At 38.1% G+C, this 23,672-nt stretch overlaps 1 protein-coding gene across 5 annotated transcripts in view; it reads left to right on the top strand.

The window, feature by feature from the left end:
* The first annotated feature begins 6,337 nt into the window (after positions 1 to 6,337).
* Positions 6,338 to 23,672, top strand: part of ZNF624 (zinc finger protein 624) — a 39,683-nt gene continuing 22,348 nt past the window's right edge. For 3 of the 5 annotated variants that reach the window (XR_013376504.1, XR_013376503.1, XM_077892529.1), the window contains exons 1-3: positions 6,338 to 6,435; positions 15,736 to 15,823; positions 17,926 to 17,991. Coding sequence is in view for 1 of the 5 variants with exons in the window: in XM_077892529.1 (XP_077748655.1) it covers positions 15,791 to 15,823; positions 17,926 to 17,991 (99 nt within the window). In the remaining 4 variants the exon portion in view is untranslated. Of the gene's footprint in view, positions 6,436 to 15,735; positions 15,824 to 17,925; positions 18,006 to 23,672 lie in introns of those variants that run through there. The other 2 variants (XM_077892533.1, XM_077892531.1) reach the window with 2 other exon arrangements.

The raw sequence follows: 23,672 nt of genomic DNA, 5'->3' as shown, positions 1-23,672 counted from the left end.
CTGTCTGTGACTTAAATAAATAATAAATAAAATATTAAAAAAAAAAAAAATTTGAAAAATAATAACTAGTAGATAATCTAACATATAGAAAGAAAATAAAATGCAAAATTTTTAAAAATTAATTTTATCTTCTAAAATCTATATAATTATATTGCTAGATTCTAAGGAAGATAGAAAAAAGAAACCCAACCACCCTAATAATCACTTTATTTTTTTAAGATTTTATTTATTCATGGGAGACATGGAGAGAGAGGCAGAGACACAGGCAGAGGGAGGAGAAGCAGGCCCCATGCAAGGAACTGATATGGGACTTGATCCTGGAAATCTGGGATCACGCCCTGAGCCAAAGGCGGATTCTCAACCACTGAGCCACCAGGTGTCCCCTAATATCACTTTGTAATTTTTGTTTATTCCAAGTCTTTATAAAAATTAAAATAGCCTTGTGTTTTATTGTAGAAATAACATTCTTATTGTAATAAGTGTAAAAATAGAGAAAAATGTTAAGTAAACAATCTAAATCTTGCCACCTAGAAACAAGAGATATAACATGTTTGTTCTGGGCCATATATATATGTTTTAATCTCATTATACAGATGGGGAAGCACCTGACTGGCTCCATGCTCAAGCAGGAGCATCTGCTTCCCCCTCTCCTTCTGCCCCTCCCGACTCATGCTCTCTCTTTCTCAAATAAATAACATCTTTTTAAAAAAAAAAAAAAAACAGTGATATCTAAAATAGCTTTCAAGCAAAAATTAAAAAGTCAAAATAATGTCTACTCTGAGGAAGATAAAGACTGGACAAAGCACTAAGTCTAAAGATTTTTTCATATTCTTCCATCTAGAACAAAAGCTCAATACATGAAGATAAATTTATGAAATATATAGACACATTTGAAGATGAAAACTTGTATTTCATTTTCAAAATGTTTATAATGTGGGATCCCTGGGTGGCGCAGCGGTTTGGCGCCTGCCTTTGGCCCAGGGCGCGATCCTGGAGACCCGGGATCGAATCCCATGTCGGGCTCTCGGTGCATGGAGCCTGCTTCTCCCTCTGCCTGTGTCTCTGCCTCTCTCTCTCTCTCTGTATGACTATCATAAATAAATAAAAAAAATTTTTAAATGTTTATATTGTGTGTACCGTTTTAAAAAGAAGATTCATTTAAAATCATCTTCAGTATTGCCTTCTTTAAACTCTTAGATCCATATTAAGACAATACTTGAACATCATGGTAATGCTGCACACAGATTATTTTTGTTAAAAAAAAAAGATTTTTTTTGTTACATTATGCCTAAATGCAGCTGCAGTTTGCATTAGGCCAAGAGCTAATGTAACTTAAAATGATCTCATTCTAACCTTATATGAAAATATGGAATTCTTAGAGATTATTTTTTATTATATTCAAGAGTTCTGTTCATTTAAGTTCAAGAACAACAAGGCTGAGTAAGAAAACAATCTGTAAATAAAAATAATTTTTTTAAAATTCCAATTTCAGTCAAAGTAAAGATTTTTAAAAATAATTTTTCAGGGGGCACCAGGGTGGCTCAGTGGTTGACTATCTGCCTTTGGCTCAGGTTGCGATCCCAGTATCCTGGAATTGAGTCCCACATCTGGCTCCCCTCAGGGAGCCTTCTCCCTCTGCCTATGTGTCTGCCTCTCTGTGCCTGTCATGAGTAAATAAAATCTTTAAAAAATAATAATAAAATAAAACTTTCAGAGGTACCTGGGTGGCTCAGTCAGTTAAGTATCTGCCTTCAGCTCAGGTCATGATCCCAGGTTCCTGAGATTGAGCCCCGCATTGGGTTCCTTGCTCAGCGGGGAGCCTACTTCTCTGTCTCCTCCCCCATCGTGCTCTCTCTCGTTCTCTCTCAAAAGCTTTTGAATAAATAAATACTTTTTTTTCTAACTCTCTTACTCCTGAAATCCTGGTGCTATATGAAAGAGTTAGAAACAAGTCATTGGATATGCATAAAGAATGTTGGACATGGTATATATACATGTATGTCATTAACAAAAGTAAAGAAATACTCTAAAAAAGAATGGTAGCTAAGGATTGCCACATTACTTTTTCCAATGAGTTCTGTTAGAACACAAAAGGAATTTCTATGATGTTTTTAATGCTGGTAACAATCATGTGGAAATAATTTCCAGAATTGTAAAGTCTTAAATGTACAGTACAGTACTTTTTAAAGTGTACCTTTGAAAATTTTACATTGTACATTTAAAGGTAATGCAATTTTTTTTTCAATGTTTAAAGGTAGACTTTAAAAAGTACTGATATCATAGAACCATCTTTTTTAAGTTGTCAAAAATTCCATTTGGGGGAACATTAAGATGATGACCAGGTTGCTTTTCTATAGCTCTGATTAAGTGAAATATTCTTAAGAATATGCTGGGGTTGGGGTACCTGGCTGGCTCAGTGGTTGAGTGTCTTCCTTCAGCTCAGGTCATGATTCTGGAGTTCCGGGATCTCCCGGAACCATGCAACCACATTGGGCTCCCTGCATGGGGCCTGCTTCTCCCTCTGCCTGTGTCTCTGTCTCTCTCTCTGTATCTCTCATGAATAAATAAATAAAATCTTAAAAAAAAAATATGCTGGGTTTATGATGACACCATCACTCAATAAAGGTGGTGAAATACTTATGAAAATGAAACCTGATAATTCACTACTTTTTGAATACCTAATTTTGAGCTAATGCAGAAATTTCTTTTTCCTATGGAACTAGGATGAAGAAAACTGACTTTCAAGTATAACTGATTTGTATGGCACAAAAAAAGTATGTATTTTTCTACAGAATCCAGGGGGGGAAAATGCATCCCCATGGCCTGATACATTCCACCATGAAAATCTAATGCCTATCAATGTATTTTTCTCATTCCGATGTACCTTTAAGTTGCAGTACAAGGGTAGAAACATGATGGGAAGAATTTTCATTGCATTGTCACAGATTAAATTCAAATTCTGGGTTTACAGTTACTTTCATCACTTGAAAAATTTTGTTTCAGCTCCTTCTGGCCTCCACAGTTTCTTTTCTTTTTAAAGATTTCACTTATTTATTTATGAGAGACACAGGCAGAGACATAGGCAGAGGGAGAAGCAGGCCAGGAGCCTGATGTGGGACTCGATCCCAAGATCATGACCCAAGCCAAAGGCAGATGCTCAACCACTGAGCCACCCAGGTGCCCCTGGCCTCCACAGTTTTTTAAGAGAAGTCTGCTGTCATTCGAATTGTTTTTCTGCTGATGGTCTGTTGTCCTTTTCCTTTTGCTGCTTCCAGGATTCTTTTTCATCTTTAGTTTTCAGGAGTTTGATTATCATCTTAGACTGCACATCTTCGTGTTTATCCTAGTTAGCATTTTCTTAGCTTCTTGAATGTGAAGATTTATGTCTTTAGTCAAATTTGGAGACACTTTGAGGACTATGATACTCTAGATTTTCAACCGAATCTTGTGTTTTAGCAGACCTTCCCTGACACCACTCTGGTGGTGTGTTTTGGTTGGAGAAAGACAGGCTTCCTCAGAGCTTGCTTTTTGTCTTTCTTTTCTTTCTTTCTTTCTTTCTTTCTTTCTTTCTTTCTTTTTTTTTTTTTTTTTTTTGCCCATTAGCATATTGGGTTGCCAGCTCCTCCAGCACCCAGGTTGGGGTATATGAGGCAAAACAAAAATGAAGAAAACTTATAACTGTGTCTTTCCTCAGGTTGCAAGATCCCTAGCTGGGCTGCTTTCTGTCTAACCTTAATATGCCTTCTCAATTTGTATTACATATATAACATCAAGAGCTTTTAGCTGTAATTAGTGGGAGATACAGAAAGAAGTGTGCCTTTTCCATCTCACCCCACTATCATTTATGACAATATCTTGGTGGGTATAAATTTCTGGGCTGACAGGTTTTTTTTTCTTTCAGTACTTTAAAAGTACTCCATTGTCCTCTGGCTTTCTTTCTTTCTTTTTTTGATAAATTATCTTTGAACGCAATAAACAGATATCTTTGTTCCTCTAGCTGTTTTTAAGATTTTCCTTTATTACTGATTTGTAGCAACATGATTGTGATGTGCCTTGGTGTAATTTTCTTTATGTGTTTTCTTTGAATTTCACTGAGCTTTTTAGATCTGTGGATTTATAATTTTCATCAAATTTGGAAGTATTGGGGCAGCTCGGGTGGTTCAGCAGTTTAGCGCCACCTTCAGTCCAGGGCTTGATCCTGGAGACCCGGGATCGAATCCCACGTCAGGCTCCCTGCATAGAGTCTGCTTCTCCCTCTGCCTGTGTCTCTGCCTCTCTCTCTCTCTCCTTTCATGTGTGTCTCATGAATAAATAAAATAAAATCTTTTTAAAAATTGGAAGTATTTAGTTATTTCCTCAAATATTTTTCTGGGATCCCTGGGTGGCGCAGCGGTTTAGCGCCTGCCTTTGGCCCAGGGCGCGATCCTGGAGACCCAGGATCGAATCCCACATCAGGCTCCCGGTGCATGGAGCCTGCTTCTCCCTCTGCCTGTGTCTCTGCCTCTCTCTCTCTCTGTGTGTGACTATCATAAATAAATGAAAAAAAAAAATTTAAAAAAAAAATATTTTTCTACTTCCTCACTCTCTCCCCTCCTTCTAGGATTTTAGCTACACATAATTAGGCTACTTCATATTGTTCCATAACTCACTGTTGCTCTGTTCAGTCATTCTTTTTTTCTCCCTGTTTTTCATTTCGAACAGTTTTTATTTCTGCATCTTTGAATACATGATTCTTTTGCAGTGTTGAATCTGCTCTTAATCTAATCTAGTGGGGTTCCTTTTGTTGTTTCAGATATATTTGTTATCTCTAGTAGTTTGAAACCCAACATATTATTTTCCTTTCATAGTTCAGGAGTCACTGGGTTATGTAATACTTTCTCCTTTAAAGGTATCCACTGGCTCTTTATAATCCCAAGAGCCCAGTTTGACAATGCTCAGTTTCACTGAGCTTCCCTCCCAAATCATACAAAGAGTGTCTGCAGAGGAACAGTGTGAACAAGGTAGGAAGACTTGGAGTTTGCCAAGGAGATGGTAGAAGATGGTGATGACAGCTTCCTTGAGCTCAGCGGCTGGAGAGAGGTGGGATGAGTGAGGACTGGCTCTTTATCTTTCCTCCTTGGGGTCCCCTGCCCAGGAAACTGGCCCTTTTCTGTATGTGTCTCACAGACTATGTACGTGCAGGAGGTGAGGGGTGCAGGGAGCCAGCCACCCCTACCTTCACACCAAGACCCTTCTCCAGCCAATGACAAAGCACACGGTGGGCAAGAGTGTGGGCAGGTCGCCTCCCCATAGCCGGGTCCTGGCTAGTGGTAGCCACAGGTAGGGGGCTCACTCAATGTGGGTCTCATACACAATTACAGCAGCAGACAATCCAAGGCACACAGAGTAGGAGTGGGTTAGGGAGGAAATGGTTTCATTGAGGGGAAACTGCCCTAGAGCCCTTACAGAGTCTGTTTCACTATGGAAAGTATGGTCTGGATATTAAAACCTGGAATTAAAAAATAATAATAATAATAATAATAAAATAAATTTAAAATAAATAAATAAATATCAGGGAATTGAGGCAAAGGAAAATATGCTTTATAATATGTAATAAGATAATAAATATCAATATAAACAACATATTAAAATATCAGTATAAATTAATATAAATATTAATTATGTTTTAATCTGGATGAGCTGAGGGAAGAAACTTCTAGTTCAAAACCCCAGAGATTGGGACGCCTGGGTGGCTCAGTGGTTGGGCATCTGCCTTTGGCCTAGGGCATGATCCTGAGTCATGGGATCGAGTCCCGCGTCGGGTTCCCTGCGTGGGGCCTGCTTCTCCCTCTGCCCATGTCTCTGCGTGTGTCTCTCACTAATAAATAAATGAAGTCTTAAAAAAAAAAAAAAAAAACAACCAGAGATTATCATGAAAGCATTATTGATTTTTCAGTCAAGAACTTGAAAGACCCGCATAAGTGTGCACACGCTCTAACCAGGTCTCCTGGCATCCGAAACTTTAGATAATTTACAGACAGCCTGTATCTTCTGTCAATGACTTTATTTATGTACTCACACTGAAATGTTCAGTGTCAAGGGATAGTGTCATCCTTCTTTGCGCTGCTCCTACCTCATGCTAGTGCTTGATATATAAATGTTGCCTCTCCATACAAGTTTGTCAACTTGATTGGATTTTTTAGGTCGCCCAAATTGTCGATAAACACAGCCAATTCCCTCTTAAATGCAGACAAAAAGGGAGAAAAAAAGAAGAAATGAAAAAGGAAAAAAAAAAAACCTCCGCGCTGAGGATTCTGGGCGCTGTAGTTCGGCCGCCCCGGCTGCGCAGGCGCACTGGCTTGCCTGGAGGCCAGCCCCGCCAAGCCGGCGCCATCGCTGGAAGCGTTCCCGCCCTGCTCTGCGAGTGCCCTCAGTTGTCCTCAGTTCGGCAGCCAGGTACTCGTGGCCCCCGGCGCCAGGCCCCGGTTCCCCGCCGCCCCTCCCACGGCGCTGGGCTCCGGGCGGCGTCCGGGGCGTGGCCGTTCCCTGCAGCGCCCGGGCCCCCGAGCCGACACGCCCACCCGAGAGGCGACTGGGGCTGGGCCTCCTGCCTGGCCGGCGGCGGGGTCTCGCCCTGGCCTGGCTCCCGGGCGGTCGGTGCGCTCGGCGGCGGCGCGGCGCTGGGGTCGGGGAGCCTCGGGAGCGGGGCCCCCGCCTAGGAGGGGTCGACCAGCGCCGGCTGGCCCCTGGCCTGCCTCTTCCCGGTCCCGCGCCTGGGATGGAGGGAGGGGGGTGCCCCGGTGCGCACTTAGGGGAAGGGGGCGAGGCTGGAGGGAGGAGAGTCCGTCCCGGCGTCTGAACCGGCAGGGATGGCTTCACACTTGGTGACCCGACAGGTGGATGAGCGCCTGTCCTTCGGTAACGCAGGCAGCTTTTTTGTTTCCCCCCTGCCTCTTTTTATAGCATGTCAGAGAATCACTTTTAAATCGCTCGTCTCCCCTGGACGGAATAATGGCATCATTGCTGTCATTGGGAGATGCCGGACGGGTCCAGGGCGTTGAAGTTCTCAGCAAGAACGTGGACCCCTTTCATTATTTTACAACCACAAAGCTGGCTTAGGATCCACCCACAAGTGAAATTTCTCAAGTCTTGGGAAGACGGGGTTGGGGGGGGGAGGGGAGGGGAGAGTCACACTATCCAGAAAAAAAAAAAAAGTATCTCGGAAATTACGACTTTGGAGAAGTGTTGGCCTGTAGAAAGATACCTGCATAATGTTAGAGGTGGAATGAGAAAACAGTGTGGTAAGCGTCGTTTGCTAATAGCTTGTGTTCAAGTGATTTGCCGATGGATGTATTTCCAAAGTAGCCAAACCAAAGTTAGAACCTGGGGATGCGGACAGCCACTGCGGAATTTATTCCTACACCAAACTCCTATGTATACATAGATCCTTCTACTTGTCTACTTGGAAAATGCAGAAAAGTAGAAGAAAGTGTAAACATCACAGACCCAGGTCTCAGAGATCATAGTGGAGTTTTGGCTTATTCACTTTTTTTTTTTCTTTTTCTTCATGCATTATTCTTACATAGTTGAGATCAAGCTGAATATTTTAAATAGCGTTGGTTATTCTGATTATACAATTTTAAAAGATGTTTATTGCAGTTTGGTGTTAAACATATTTGGCTAGCATTATCTATATAGCATATTGCCAGGGAGGAGTTTATTAATCTTTACAAATTTATTTTAAGATTTTATTTATTTATTTATGAGAGATACAGAGACAGAGGCAGAGGGAGAAGCAGGCTCCTTATGGGGAGCCCGATGCAGGACTCAATCCCAGGACACTGGGACCATGGCCTGAGCCAAAGGCAGATGCTGAGCTACCCAGGTGCCCCAATCTTTGCAAATTTAAAAAGAAATGATAACTCAGGTCATTCTTAATTCATTTTAAAGATGCAGAAAGTGACTACTATAGTTCTTTGAAACTGAAAATGTCTTGGGGATCCTTGGGTGGCTCAGCGGTGTGGCACCTGCCTTCCGCCCAGGGCATATCCTGCAGTTCCAGGATTGAGTCCCATGTTGGGTTCATTGCATGAAGCCTGCTTCTCCCTCTGCCTGTGTATCTGCCTCTCTCTCTCTGTGTGTGTATGTCTCTCATGAATGAATGAATAAAATCTTTTTTAAAAAAAAATGTCTTAAGTCAGTCTTTGTAGGTCCACTTTTGTGTTTTGGGAAAAAATGGTTTTATTTATTATTTCTCTTAGCCTATTTTTCTTTCGGCCTTGTAAAACTGGATTTCTTGACTTGAGGTTGAGTATGGGTTGGTTGGAGGTGGAAGTCAATCTTCAAACTCCCTGAAATACTATGCAACATCATATACATGTGCATTATTCTGTGGACAAGGTCAAATTCTGAAATAGATCTGTAACTCCCAAAGTTAAGATCTACAGGTGTTGATGTGCAGTCATTGTTACTGTTTGTTAGAATAGTTTGTTTTTCTTCCTTTTGTTTTTTGGGTTTTTTTTTTTTTTTTTTTTTTAAGAGAGAGGGAGAGTGGGGGAGGAACCATGGAATGGGGTAAGGAACACAGAGAGAGAGGAAGAGAGAATCTCAAGCGGACTCCCCACGAAGCATAGTCTCATGACCCTGAGACCATTGACCTGAGCCAAAATCAAGAGTCACATACTTAATGGACTGAGCCACACAGGCTCCCCAGAACTTTCAATTACTGTTTTAAACTGTGTTGGAATTTGCCACAAGTGTTGTTTCTTTCTTTTTTTTTTCTTTTTTTTTTTTTTAAGATTTTATCTATTTATTTGAGAGAGAGCACAAGCAGGGGGAGAGGAAGAGGCAGACATGGGTCTGGATCCCAGGACGCTGGGATCACCAACTGAACTAAAGGCAGATGCTGAACCTACTGAGCCACCCAAGTGCCTCACAGATGTTTCTAAACTGAAGCAAAGAGTGGTTTAAGAAGTACCAGGCTTGGGACACCTGAGTGGGTCAGTGGTTGAGCATTTGCCTTCAGCTCAGGGCATGATCCTGGAGTTCTGGGATCGAGTCCCACATCGGACTCCCTGCATGGAGCCTGCTTCTCTCTCTGCCTGTGTCTCTGCCTCTCTCTCTCTGTGTCTCTCATGAATGAATGAAATAAAATCTTTAAAAAAAAAAAAAAGAAAAAAAGGAAATACCAGGCTTGAAGCAGAAACTCAGCTAAGGGAACTAGTAATAGGGCCAGCTTTGCCCGGGCTCTAGAATCGCCTTGGTGAAACATTTCAATTGTATTTTCACATGTCAAAGGAAGACTCTTTAATGTGGGGTTTGGGAGGTAGCTTTAGAACAATATTTCTCAAGGTAAAAACTTTAGGTACTTGTTGACAATGTTGACAAAGGATTTCCTTTTTTTTTTTTTAATTTTTTTTATTTTTGTATTCATGCGAGACACACACACACAGAGGCAGACACACACACACAGGAAGAAGCAGGCTCCACACAGGGAGCCCGATGTGGGACTTGATGTGGGACTCGATCCCGGGACTCCAGGATCACACCCTGAGCGGAAGGCAAAGGCTCAACCGCTGAGCCACCCAGGCGTCCCCAAAGGATATTCTTTTCTAAAAGCATGCCTAGGGGCACCTGGAAGGCTCAGTTGGTTAAGTGTCTGAGTCTTGATTTTGGCTCAGGTCATGATCTCAGGCTCGTGAGATCAAGCCTGGTATTGGCTCTATGCTTGGGCTCCTAGCCTACTTAAATTCTCTCTCTCCCTCTGCCCCTCGGTCTCCACCCCCCCCCCCCACTCTAGCATACTCTCTCCCTCTCTCTAAAAAAAAAATAACAATAAAATAAAAATTTTAAAAAGCATGCTTAGTGAGCTTTTTGCATCCTCAAATATAATTAAGATACAAGAGTTTTCTAATTATATTTAGAAGTTTTCTGGGAGAAGAGTCATTTTCATTAGATCTGCAAAGGAATTCATGACCTAAAACAATGTAGAGAAACACTGGTAAAAAAAAAAAAAAAAAAGAAAGAAAGAAAGAAAGAAAGAAACACTGGTTATTAGTAACTCTTGAGACTTCGGTATAAGAATCCTCTCAGATTTTTCATTCTTTATTCAAGTCTTCTCTTCGCAGTACACCATGTTTTCCTCCTTCTTTCTCACCAAAAAAATCTTTTCATTGTGCATAGTGAAACCCCAGGGTCATGGAACAAATTACATGTGAGGGTCTCCTGATAGGGGGATAGGGGGAGCCACCAAATGTGGGGTGACCTGATCAGGTGGAGGCCAGCTGTGAGGGCCATGAAAGAATTCATCCAAGGTGGAACGAAGGAGATAGAAGTTTACTGAATGCATTGCAAAGGAGCCTGGGCAGGCAGGACAGCAAAGGGGAGACTGTCTGCCCCCTGGGGGAGGGGGGGGGGTAATAGTTAATGGGGAATGTGAGGGGGGATGGGAATGTATGGAATGTTCCTTTACTGGTACCTGTATCCAGGTGTAAGTACCCCATTCATCAGCCATTATTTATGGATATTTTGAAGTGGGCTATTGGGCCTGTCGGAAGTCAGCCCCATGGTCACTGTGGGCCCTTATATCTCACTCAGGTTTCCATTGTTCAAGTTGGTTACCTAAAAATGGTCTACATTACAGTCTTAAGATAATCATGTTTTTCTTTTTTTAAGATTTTATTTGTTAGAGCACACACGAACAGGTACGAGCAAGAGTGGGGTGAGGGAGAGAAAATCTGAACCAGACTCTGTCCTGAGTGCAGAGCCCTACTCAGGGACTTGCTCTCATGACCCTAAGATCACAACCTGAGCTGAAACCAAGAGTTGGATGCTTAGCCTACTGAGCCATCCAGGCACCCGGATAATCACATGTTTTCTTGATTTAACTAATCCTTACTCACCCCTCCTTACCTGAGAACTTCACATTTTTCTTGCATGACCTTTCATTCTACTAATTGGGAATTCAACTTTTCAGATTTAGTAGAGTCCATGTCATTTGAACAAGAAAGACATTTCTTTCTCATATAAAAGTCTGAGTTGTTAGGTTGTGGGCAGTGATAAGGGTAGGCGACTTTCATCTATTAGGTCATCTAGAAACCCAGGGTCCATTCACATTTTTGCTTCACCACCTGCTGGGGGTGTTGTCTTTACTATGGTAGAAGCTGGCTCACTCTAGTCTCCTTGTATTCCAGGCCTTTGGAAGGGGAAATGAAGATCTGGAAGCCAGGCAGCTCCCTTGTAAAGATGTAACATCACCTCTCTTACTCAAATCCCTTTCACTATAATTTGGTCACATGGGCATACCTGCCTGCATGGTGGCTGGGAAATGTCTCTAGCTGGGTGACCTTATGTCTGGCTGAGATTTCAAGCCTTTGTCAAGTGGAAGAGGAGACTGGCTATTGGAAGGCAATTTGCTACATTGGCCTACTTATGTTTCCTACTGCTTGAGTCAGTCTTAGGAAATTTTTAAGCAAAAATTGTTCTTTGGGAAATTTTATTTTTATTGGCATACAGTTTTAAGATGATTTATATGTTATAGCCCCTTTCTTGTTTCTAATTTTGGTTTATTCTGTTTTTTCTTCTTTGGCTGGTAGCTTATATATTTCATTATTTAGAGAATCAGCTCCTGCTTTTGTCAACTGTTTTCTTATTTATTAGTTTCTTTATTATTTCCAATTTATGGTTTGCTTGTTAATTATTTTTCTTACTTGAATATTAAAAATTTTTATTCTTTTTTAATTTTTTTTTTTAATTTTTATTTATTTGTGATAGTCACAGAGAGAGAGAGAGAATGAGGCAGAGACACAGGCAGAGGGAAAAGCAGGCTCCATGCACCGGGAGCCCGATGTGGGATTCGATCCCGGGTCTCCAGGATCGCGCCGTGGGCCAAAGGCAGGCGCCAAACCGCTGCGCCACCCAGGGATCCCTAAAATTTTTATTCTTTTAAAAATGTTCGTTGAATATATTTAGAGATATAAATTTTATCTTTTTAAAGTTTTGGCATTGACCCATGAATTTTTCATCTATAATTCTCCCATTTTCTAATTTATTGGCAATTTAAGTTCTCTCTTTGACTTAGTAAGTTCTCAGGAGGGTCTGTTTTAATTCCCTGGTGATTGGGTTTTTTCCCTCTCCCTCCAGACATACATTTATAATTCTACTACATCATGGTTGGTTAGAGAATGTCATGAATCCAGTTTTTCCTTCTTTTTTTTTTATTTTATTTTATTTTATTTTATTTTATTTTATTTTATTTTTTTTTTTTTATTTTATTTTAGAAAGAGAGAGTATGTGAGAACAGGGAGAGGGGCAGAGAGGGAGAGAGAGAACCACAAGCATACTCCCCTCTGAGCACAGAACCCCACATGGGGCTCAATCCCAGGACCCTGAGATCATGACCTGAGCCAAAACCAAGAGTTAGACACTCAACCAACTGAGCCACCTAGGCAACCCATTGGCATGATGACTTATTTTTGTGTGTTTGTTTGTAGTGAGAGCTAGCTTTATTTTTTTTATCCACAAAGATACTTATTATTTCATTTTTAATTGAAATATGATTAACACATAAGTTTCAGGTATACAACATGGTTCAATATATGTATATATTGCAAAGTGATCATTGAAAATCTAGTTAACATGGATATCACCACACATAGTTACAAATTTTTCTCTTGTGATGAAAACTTTTAGGTTTTATTCTTATTAACTTATATAATACAGTATTGTTAACTATAGTCACTGTTCTGTACATTACATCTCCAGGACTTACTTATTTTATAACTGGAAATTTATAGCTTTTGACCACAATTGCCCATCTTGCCCACTGGTCAACCTTGCCTCTGGCAACCATCTCTAACCATCTTTTCTCTGTATCTAGGAGTTCAAGTTTCAGGGGTAGGGTGGCTTTTTTTTTTTTTAAGATTCCACATAACAGTAAGATGATACTTATCTACAGATGTTTCACTGGTTTGACCTAACATAATGCCTTCTTGGTCCATTCATGTTTTCACAAATGTCAAGATTTCCTTCTGTTTTGTGGCTGAATAATAATCCTGTGTGTATCACATTATCCATTCATCTGTCAACAAACACTTCAATTCCTTGGCTATTATAATTAATGCTACTGTGAACATATAGCTGTGGATATCTTTTTGAATTCATTTTTTTTTTGTTTCCTTCAGATAAATGCCAGAAGAATTGCTGGAAAATATAGTAATATTTTTAATTTTTTAAGGAAACTTTCAAGAAATTTTAGTATGATTTGTTTTAGTTTTGTAAAAAATGTTGTTGGTACTTTATAGGGATTGTATTAAATTTGTAAATTGCTTTGGGTAGTATGGACATTTTAACAATTCTAATTCTTCCAATCCATGATCACAGAATATCTTTCCATTTAATGTCTTTTGGTTTCAATGTACAGGTCTTTCACCTCCTTGATTAAATTTATCCCTAGGTATTTTATTCTTTTTTTTATTCATGATGCAATTGTAAATGAGATTATTTTCTTAATTTCTCTTTCTTACAGTTCATTATTAGTGTATAGAAACAACTTATTTTTATAAGTTGATTCTGTATCCTGCAACTTTATTGAATTTGTTTATTCTAATAGTTTTTTTGGCAGAGTCTTTAGGAGTTTCTATATATAATATTATGTCATCTGCAAATAGTAACAGTTCTTTTCCAATTTGGATGCCTTTTATTTTTTTTTCTTGCCTAATTGTTCTGGCTAAGACCTCTAATATTATGCTCTATATAATGATAAGAATGGGCATCCTTGTCTTATTCTGTTCTTGATCTCAGAAAAAAAAAATTATCATTTCACCATTGAGTATACATGGCTTTGTTGAGAGTTTTCATCATGAAAGGATACTGAATTTTGCCAGATGCTTTTTTTTTTGCATCTTGTGAGATGATCATAGGATTTTTATTCTTCATTTTTTAAAATATTTTATTTATTTGAGAGAGAGAAAGCAATAAAGAGAACATGAGGGGGGTGAGGAGCAAAAGGAGAAGCAGACTCCCTGCTGAGCAAGAAACCCGATATGGGGCTCAATCCCAGGACTCTGGGATCATGACCTGAGCCAAAGGCAGACACTTAACTGAGCCACCCAGGCACCCCTATTCTTCATTTTGTTAACATGGCATATCACATTGGTTGGCTAGCAGATACTGAATCATTTTCGCATCCTTGTAATAAATCCCACCTTGATTATTGTATATGATTCTTTCATATATTGTTGAATTCAGTTTGCTAATATTTTGTTGAGGAATTTTGCATCTATGTTCAACATTGACTTCTAATTTTTTTTTCTTGTGGTGTCCTCGCCTGGTTTTGGTATTAAGATGGTGGCATTGTAAAATGAGTTTGGAAGTGTTCCTTCTCTATGATTTTTAGAAGAGTTTGAGAAGGATTGGTATTAATTCTTCTCAAATGTTTGATAGAATTCACCAATGAAGCTACCTAGTCCAGGACTTTGTTTTTTGATGGATTTTTTATTATTATTATTATTATTATTATTATTATTATTATTGATTCAATCTCCTTACTAGTAACCAGTCTGTCAAATATTCTCTTTCTTCATGATTCAATCTTGGTAGTTTGTATGTTTTAGGAATTTACTCATTTCTCTAGGATGCCCATTTGTTGGCATGATCTTTTTTAGATCCATATTGTCTTAAACTTTAATATGTTCATATGAATCAGCTAGGGGGAATCTTATTAAAAAGCTGATTTTGATTCAATAGGTTCTGTAGTTTGTACCTCAGATTTTGCATTTTTCACAAGTTCTCCAGTAATGTTTGTACTGCTGTTTTTCAGACTACACTTTTGAATACAAAGCTCTTGGATGTGAATTCCTAATAGATGTAAATTATCTATGTAAGGCAGAGACAGATTCAGCATAACCTTGCATAGATTCTTTTGGGCCCCAAAAGCCCTACTGCATGGTGAGAGTGTCAGACTTCCTAGGAAACTGTCATTAAAAAGAATTTCTCAAAATCTGGGAAGCTTAATTCTTACTGCTCCACTGCCCTTTTATGTGTCTTACAGCATCATTCTGCGATTATGCACTTATTTACAAACATAACAGTCTTATTTTGTAACCAAACTCAGCACTTTTTTTTCCCCTGCTTCCTTTTTCTTTGGATTTGCCTGCTATAGAATGAGTAGATAGATCTATTTGAATATGAGATTGAGGGAGGCATGTCAGGGCTTCTTCTGAGAGTTGTGGTGTTCTCTTTACATGAAGCTGAAATCTCTGAAAATGTTACAAATTGATCATCAATGAAAGACAGGAAAAGAGGTTCTTAGAATGTTTCATTTTTAGATGAGTAGGTGATTGTGGCAAAGAAAGATTGAATTATTTTCTTTCACATCACACAGCAAGTTGATTTAATGGAAAAGTTGTGGGCATTGGAATTAGACCAATTTGGGGTCATACCTGGCCTTGGCTAATTGTGTAATTTTTCTAAGCCTCATTTTCCTGATCAGTGGAATGAGAATATAATTTCCATTGGATTAACGTGAAGTTCAAATTAAAAGCTCCTTATACAATGTCTGGCCTGCTAGCTGTGACCACACTTAATTAAAAAGCCAAAATTTCCAGGAACAAATATGTCTTTTTCCTCACTGATCTTGGAGTTTAATCTTGTATTCTTTAGGGAAGTCATACTTACTTGTAATGTCAGGATTGCAACTAGATAAGGCTGAGATTTCCAAGGCAGGATTGATTTTCACAGCTTATTTCTCTTTCTCAGAATGCCTTTGTAGGACTCCACTCTTGCCAGAGAGGGGAACACAGAGGAAGAGACTATGGCTGCTATGGTTTTTTCAGTTGGACCTCTGGTAAGTTGGGGTTTCCTCTGGTCCTCACCTGCCTCTTGTTTTAAGAGCATGTCCATTTTTCCTGAAGTCTGTGACTTCCATATCTTACCCACATCCCTTCTGGTATCTGAATCAAATTGTTTCACCCTTGAAAATTGGGCTCATCATAGTAAAGCTTGTAATCTATAAGAAGATTCATTATACATGTTGAACCAAATATCAAGACACATAATCTTTCAAAAAATACTTTTGCTATTTTTGATAAATAGGCAGTCTAGGACATTTACTTTTGATGTTAAATTTGTATTGTTCCCGGAAATTTCAGTTATTTATGGGGTAGAAGAATGGAATATTTTAAATTGGATATTTTGTGTAGGAAATTTTGGGAAAAATATATACATATGCACATAGACTCACCCACCACACACCCTCTTTAATTAAGAGGGACCCTTCCCCTTGTGCCCACTCTCAGTGATCTCTTTACTACCCATTAAGAAGTGACCAAACTTAATAGATGACATGGAGAGAAAGATGTTTAAGTCACAGTGCTTGGATGTAGGGAGCTTAGTCTCATTGAGGTAAAGCATATACAAAAGAAAGAGTTACATAATTTATTTAGGTGAATGATAGTTACTTAGCCATATGATAAAGTGCTATGGAAGAAAAGAAATAGGACATGAGTATGGGCAAAATTTGTCACAGAAAGTCCATGAGGAGGCAGCCCTGGTGGCCCAGTGGTTTAGCGCCGCCTTCAGCAAGGGTGTGATCCTGGAGACCCGGGATCGAGTCCCACATCAGGCTCCCTGCATGGAGCCTGCTTCTCCCTCTGCCTGTGTATGTCTCTCTCTCTGTAATGAATAAATAAAATCTTTAAAAAAAAAAAAAAAGACAGAAAGCCCATGAGACAGTTGGACTTAAGGTGGTATCCAGTTACAAGTGGGATTTAAATTGTCATAAAGTATTTATGAGGGTGCTTCAGGTAAGAAAGGAGTTCAAGGGCAAGGTTCTGGGGCAGAGAACAGTGGGGTAAGCTAGGGATTCCAGTTGGAAAGTTATGAAAGACAGGACTGGGATATTTAAGCTAAATCTTTAATGTTTAATGTTTCCCTGAAGACATTTAACTATACGTGTGTGTGTGTGTGTGTGTGTGTGTGTGTGTGAATGTGTTTGAGATAGGTGTTAACATGATAAAAGCTGTATTTTAGCAGTGATTTTCTGAAATAGGAGATTCCAAAGAATGATGATAGCAACAAATATCATTTGTTCTAATAATAATCTGCAGTAACCTGCAGTTGTGATCTTCTACTCTTTCTAGTTGGGATGTACAATGTAAATAGTCCTTAAAACATACCCTTGAAAGATAAATACAGGGCGCCTGGCTGGCTCATTCAGTTGAGCATACAACTCTTGATCTCAGCTCAAATATTGATCTCAGGGTCTTGGGTTTGGGCCCCACGTTGGGGTCCATGCTGGGTGTGGAGCCTACTTTAATAAAAAAGAGAGAGAGAGAGAGAGAGAGAAAATAAGAACCAAAATGTTGCACTTGATCAGTAGATCCAAAGTGTTTGTCTAGTATTGACATGGTCAAACTCATCCCTAATTACCACATTTTCTGGAAGCTGAATATTTGTATTTTTTAGATAAGAACTTGGGAGAACTAAGGTAGCATTTTTTTCTCAATGAGCTTTTAATAGTTGTATTACCCATAGTTTTTAAAATGGCACACACAAAACCTAAAATTGTTAAATACTAATAGAAGGATAGCATAAGAGACACCTGGGTGGCTCAGTGGTTGAGCATCTGCCTTTGGCTCTGGGTGTGATCCCAGGTCGTAGGATCAAGTCCCACATCGGGCTCTCTGCTTGGAGCCTGCTTCTCCCTCTGCCTGTGTCTCTGCCTCTCTCTGTGTGTCTCTCATGAATTAATAAATAAAATATTTTTTAAAAAACAAGGTCAAAGATTAGAATTAGATATTATGAGACCTTAATTCAGCCCTAAGTAAAACAATAAAAGAGGTTATTTCATATATGCCATATCCACGGTGGACTGATGTTGCTTGATGAGGCTCTGCTGTAAATCATGGGCAGCCTGTCACTGAATGATCTTATCCTGTATCCCCTCAGAATCCTGAAGATTCCCAGCCAGAAGAAGATTTTCACCTTCAGGCAGAAGAACCAGAACTGGTAAAGGTAATACTTAACATGTATGTAAGGGGAACAAGAAGGGCCACTTACACTGACCCTGGTTCTTAATGTTCCTAGTTGATTGCAGGTTCACAGTGAATACCATCATGCTAAATAGCTGTAGTAACCCCAGGGTGGTACCATCAGTTTGGCAGATTTCATTTCTCTCGGTGGTGACAAGCCTAATGTGGCAGATAGTCACAGCATAATTTCTAATTGATAAAGTATCCAATATCACATCCTCTGATTTTTGCTTTGCATTGTAAGTCTCAATATCATTAAAAATACCAAGAATGCATCAGTGTGAGTGGAAACATTCCTAAGATGTGTTAAAATTAGTTTAGCTATTTTTATTTCATTATATTTGTTAAGCTTACTTTTTTATTTGTGAGTATAGTATCTACCTGATTTGTCCATAAAATATCAAAGTTAGAAATTTATGAATTATGTTAAGAAAAAATATCTAAAACTTAGAAATAAGGCAAGAGATAAATGTATGCCTTTTCAGTGTCATATTAGACATGTATTATTCTGGCATTCCTTTTTCTGCTATCAATAGACAGCTGTTTTTCAATCTCCCTTGAACCAACTTTGTCAAGCAGTTAATCTCCCATTAATGACTTAAACAAATCTTCTGCATGTGTTGACAATAACTTTTAGAATTGTGGTTTAAAAAATTTTTGAAATATAATTGACATACAAGGTTACATTAGTTTCAGGTGTATAGCATAGTGATTGGACAGCTCTATACATTACAGTGTTCACCACAGTAAGTGTAGTTATTACAATATTGGGACGCCTGGGTGGCTCAGCGGTTGAGCGTCTGCCTTTGGCTCACGGTGTGATCCTAGAGTCCCGGAATTGAGTCCCATATCGGGCTCCCTGCATGGAGCCTGCTTCTCCCTCTGCCTGTGTCTCTGCCTCTCTCTCTGTGTGTCTCTCATGAATAAATAAATAAAATCTTTTTAAAAAAGTTATTACAATATTATTGACTATACTCCCAATGCTATATTTTTTATCTTATTTTATTTTATAATTAGAAGACTTATTTATTTTATAATTAGAAGTTTCTACATCCTAATCCCCTTCACCTATTTCACTCATCCCCCTCCCTCCCTAGCAACCACCAGTTATGAAGTTTGATTTTGCTTTTTGTTTGTTCATGTTTTATTTTTTAGATTTCACATATAAGTGAAATCATATGGTATTTGTCTTTCATTTATTTCATTTAGGATAATACCCTCTAAATCCATCAATGTTACCATGAATGACAAGATTTTTTTTCCTTTTTTTGGATGAGTAGTATATATAGTATATGTCTTCTTTATGCATTCACCTATTGATACATGTGTTGCTTCTATATCTTGGCTATTATAAATAATGCTGCAATAATCAGGAGTGTGTATATCTTTTTGAATTAGTATTTTCATTTTCTTTGGTTAAATAGCCAGCAGTGGAATTACTAAGTCATATGATAATTCTATTTTTAATTTTTTGAGGAACCTCCATACTGATTTCCATTGCAGCTGCACCTGCTTGCATTCTCTTTGGCAGTGCCCAAGTGTCCCCTTTTCTCCATACCTTTGCCAATTCTTGATATTTCTTTTCTTTTTTTATTTTGGCCAGTCTGACAACTGTAAATTTCTCATTGTGGTTTGGTTTGCATTTCTTTGATAATTAACAATAAGCATCCCTTCATTTATCTATTGGCCATCCATATGTCCTCTGTGGAAAAATGTATATTCAGGTCCTCTGCCCACTTTTCAATTGGATTATTTGTTTTTTTGTTGTTGTTGTTGTTGTCGTTGTTGCATTGTGTGCGTTTTTATATTTTGGATATTAACCCCTTATCAGTTATACCATTTGCAAATACCTTCTCCCATTTTTGTGTTGTTGATGGTTTCTTCCATCGTATAAAAGCGCTTAAGTTTCCAGTTGTTTATTTTTGCTTTTGTTTTCCTTGCCTGAGGAGACATATTTGGAAAACTGTTGCTAAGGCCAATGTCCAAGAGTTTACTGCACATGATTTCTTTTAGGTGTTTTATGGTTTCAGGTCTTACATTTAGCTCTCTAATTCATTGTTACTTTTTTTGTGTATGGTATAAGAAAGTGATCCAGTTTTATTCTTTTGCATGGAGCTGTCAAGTTTTCCCAACACCATTTGTTGAAGAAACTATCTTTTCCCCCATTTATATTCTTGCCTCCTCTCTTGTAGATAATTATGTTTTTTAAAAAAAGAGTATGTTGAAGTTCAGCTTTTTTTTTTTTTAAGAATTATGTTTTTAAGTTTCTTAAAATTACACTTTGGAAGTTGGTTTTATTTCAAAAATATTTTGTGTAAAGCTGGGCTTTTCTTTTTGCTTTTATAAGAAAAATACATTCTGAGACTCAGTCTTACACATAATTTTTATATAGTTTTTTTGAAATTTAATGTTGAGCCAGTCATTCTTAAAATTGTCCTTTAACATATGACAGTTTAGACTTAAAATTTTAAGGTGAAAATAATAGTTTCAGACTTTGAATCATGAACTGTAGGAAAGTACCATTATTTTTGACATGATGAATAATTCATGTGATTTATTTTTGTTCTGACAGAAAGTCCTTGGCAGAAGATTAATTCTGTCTGGCTCTTTCTTAAATTCTGCATCCTGTTTATAAGTACTGAGCTCAGTTTTGTTTAATTTTTTTTTTTTTTTAAGTAGTCTCCATGCCTAGCATGGGCTTGAACTCACAACCCTGAGATCAAGACTTGAGCTGAGATCAAGAGTTGGGTCCTTAACTGACTGAGCTCCCAGGTGCCCCTAGTTTTGTTTAATTTTGATTTGAGTAGAACCAATGTTTTAATGGTAATATTTAACATTTCTGTGTCTACAAAAAAAGGCAGAATTTTCATAGGGCTTGTGTTGAAACTGTTGATCAATTTGGGAAGAATTACTGTGTTAATATTAAGTTTTCTAATCCGAAGAATATGGAATGTCTTATTTAGGTATTCTTTAGTTTCTTTCAGTGATGTTTTATCATTTTTTCTTTATGTATCTTGAATATCTTTTGTTAAATTTATTTCTAAGCGTTTTATTCTTTAAATGTATGTTTTGCTACTTTAAATAGATTTTTTCCTTTTTTTTTTTTTGGAATGTTCATTGCTAATGTATAGAAATAGTTGACTTACATATATTGATCATGTGGCCTAAACCTTGCTGAACTAGTTTCATTGTAGAAGGGATTGTGGTTTTTTTACACTTGCATGTGTGTGGATTCTTTAGGGTTTTCTGTATGCAAGATAATATCATCGTAAATAGAGATTTTGTCATTTCCAAATAGAAATTTACTTCTTTTCCCATCTAGATACCTTCTATTTGTTTTCTTTCTCTAGTATCTCTTGCTAAAACTCATAGTAGTACAGTGTTGAATGAAGTGAGGAGAGAGGACATTTTGTAAGGTTTGTGATCATAAGAAGAATGCATATGGCCATTCACCATTAAGTATGATGCTAGATTTGTGTTTTTATAGATGGTCATTATCATGTTAATGAAGTTTACTTCTATTTCTCGTTTGTTGTTGTCACATAATTTTTTTTAGTCTGTTAAGATAATTGTGTGGGTCTTGTTCATTATTCTATTAATATGGTATATAGCTTTGATTAATTTTAAGATATTAAGTGAACTTTGTATTCCTGGGATAAATCCCATTTGGCTGTGGCATATATTATGTTTTCTTTGTTGCTGAATTCAAATTGAATCAGATTGAATTAATTTGTCTGACTTTTCCTTAAATTTTACATCTATCTTGCTTTCATAATACTGGCCTCAGAGAATGAGTTGAGAATTGTTTCCTTCTATTTTTTGGAAGAGTTAATGAAAGATTGGTATTAACTCTTCTTGAAATGTTTGTTGGAATTCAGTGAAGACACCTGAACCTGGGTTTTTATTGGAGCGGAGGTTGTTATAGCTCTATTCATATTTTCTATGTCATCTTGAGTCAGTTTTGGTAGTTTGTGTCTTTCTAGGAATCTGCCCATTTTGCCTAGATTTTCTAACTTGTTGGCTTACAGTTGTAGTTGTTCCTAGTATTCTCTTATAATCCTTTTATTTCTGTAAGGTCAGTGGTAATGTCTCCTTTTTCATTCCTGATTTTAGCAATTTGAGTCTTCTCTCTTTTCTTAGTCTAGCTAAGGGTTTATAATTTGGTAATCTTTTCAAGAAATCAACTTTTCCATTTGTTGATTTTCTCTATTGTTTTTCTATTCTCTATTTTATTTTCATTTTAATATTTGTTATTTCCTTTTGCTTTAGAAAAATTTTAATTCACTCCTCCTTTTCTAGTTCCTTAAGGTACATATTTATTTTGTATTTTTTATTTTAGTTCCAGTATAGTATATACAATGTTATGTTAGCTTCAGGTGTTCAATAGAGTGATTCAACAATTCTGTACATTACTCAGTGCTCATCAGGATAATTGTACTCTTATGCTCCATCACCGATTTCCCTTATCTCCCACCCAGCTCCCCTCTGCTAACCATCCGTTTGTTCTCTATAGTTAAGAATCTGTTTCTTGGTTTGTCTCTTTCTCTTTTTTCTTTTTATCAATTGTTTTGTTTCTTAAATTCCACATAATGAGTGAAATTGTATGATATTTGTCCTTCTCTGACTTATTTCGCTCAGCATTTTACTCTCTAGATACATCCATGTTGTTGCAAATGGCAAGATTTCATTTTTTATAACTGAATGACATTCCATTGTATGTATATATACACCAGATATTCTTTGTCCAGTAATCTTTTTTTTTAAACTTCTTTTTTTTAATTTTTATTTTTTTATTTATTTATGATAGTCACACAGAGAGAGAGAGAGAGAGAGGCAGAGACACAGGCAGAGGGAGGAGCAGGCTCCATGCACCGGGAGCCCGATGTGGGATTCGATCCCAGGTCTCCAGGATCGCGCCCTGGGCCAAAGACAGGCGCTAAACCGCTGCGCCACCCAGGGATCCCTGTCCAGTAATCTTTTGATGGACACTTGGGTTGCTTCCATAATTTGCCTATTGTAAATAATGCTGCAGTAATCATAGGAGTGCATATATGTTTGGTAAATAACCAGTAGTATAATTCCTGGGTCATAAGGTAGTTCTATTTTTAACTTTTTGAAAAACTTCTATAGTGTTTTTCACACTGGCTGCACCAGTTTGGATTCCCAACAGTACACGAATATTCCTTTTTCTCCACATCTTCACCAGCAGTTGTTTTTTGTATTTTTTATTTTAGCCATTCTGACAGGTCAAGGTGATATCTCATTGTAATTTTGATTTGCATTTCTCTAATGATGAATGGTATTGAGCATCTTTTAATGAGTCTGTTGACCATCTGTCTTTTTTTTTTAAGATTTTATTTATTTATTCATGAGAGAGGCAGAGACACAGAGGGAGAAGCAGACTTCATACAGGAAGCCCAATGTGTGACTCGATCCTGGGACTCCAGGATCACACCCTGGGCGAAAGACAGGCTCTAAACCGCTGAGCCACCCAGGGATCCCAAGCCATCTGTCTTTTTTTTTTTCTTTTAAATATTTTATGTATTTATTCATGAGAGACACACAGAGAGAGAGGCAGAGACACAGGCAGAGGAAGAAGCAGGCTCCATGCAGGGAGCCCGACATGGGACTCGATCCTGGGTCTCCAGGATCAGGCCCTGGACT

This window comes from Canis aureus, chromosome 3 (assembly GCF_053574225.1).
Source record: "Canis aureus isolate CA01 chromosome 3, VMU_Caureus_v.1.0, whole genome shotgun sequence".
NCBI lineage: Eukaryota > Metazoa > Chordata > Mammalia > Carnivora > Canidae > Canis > Canis aureus.
Note: the sequence above shows the minus strand (reverse complement) of the source record. Positions and strands in the feature narration are given on the sequence as shown.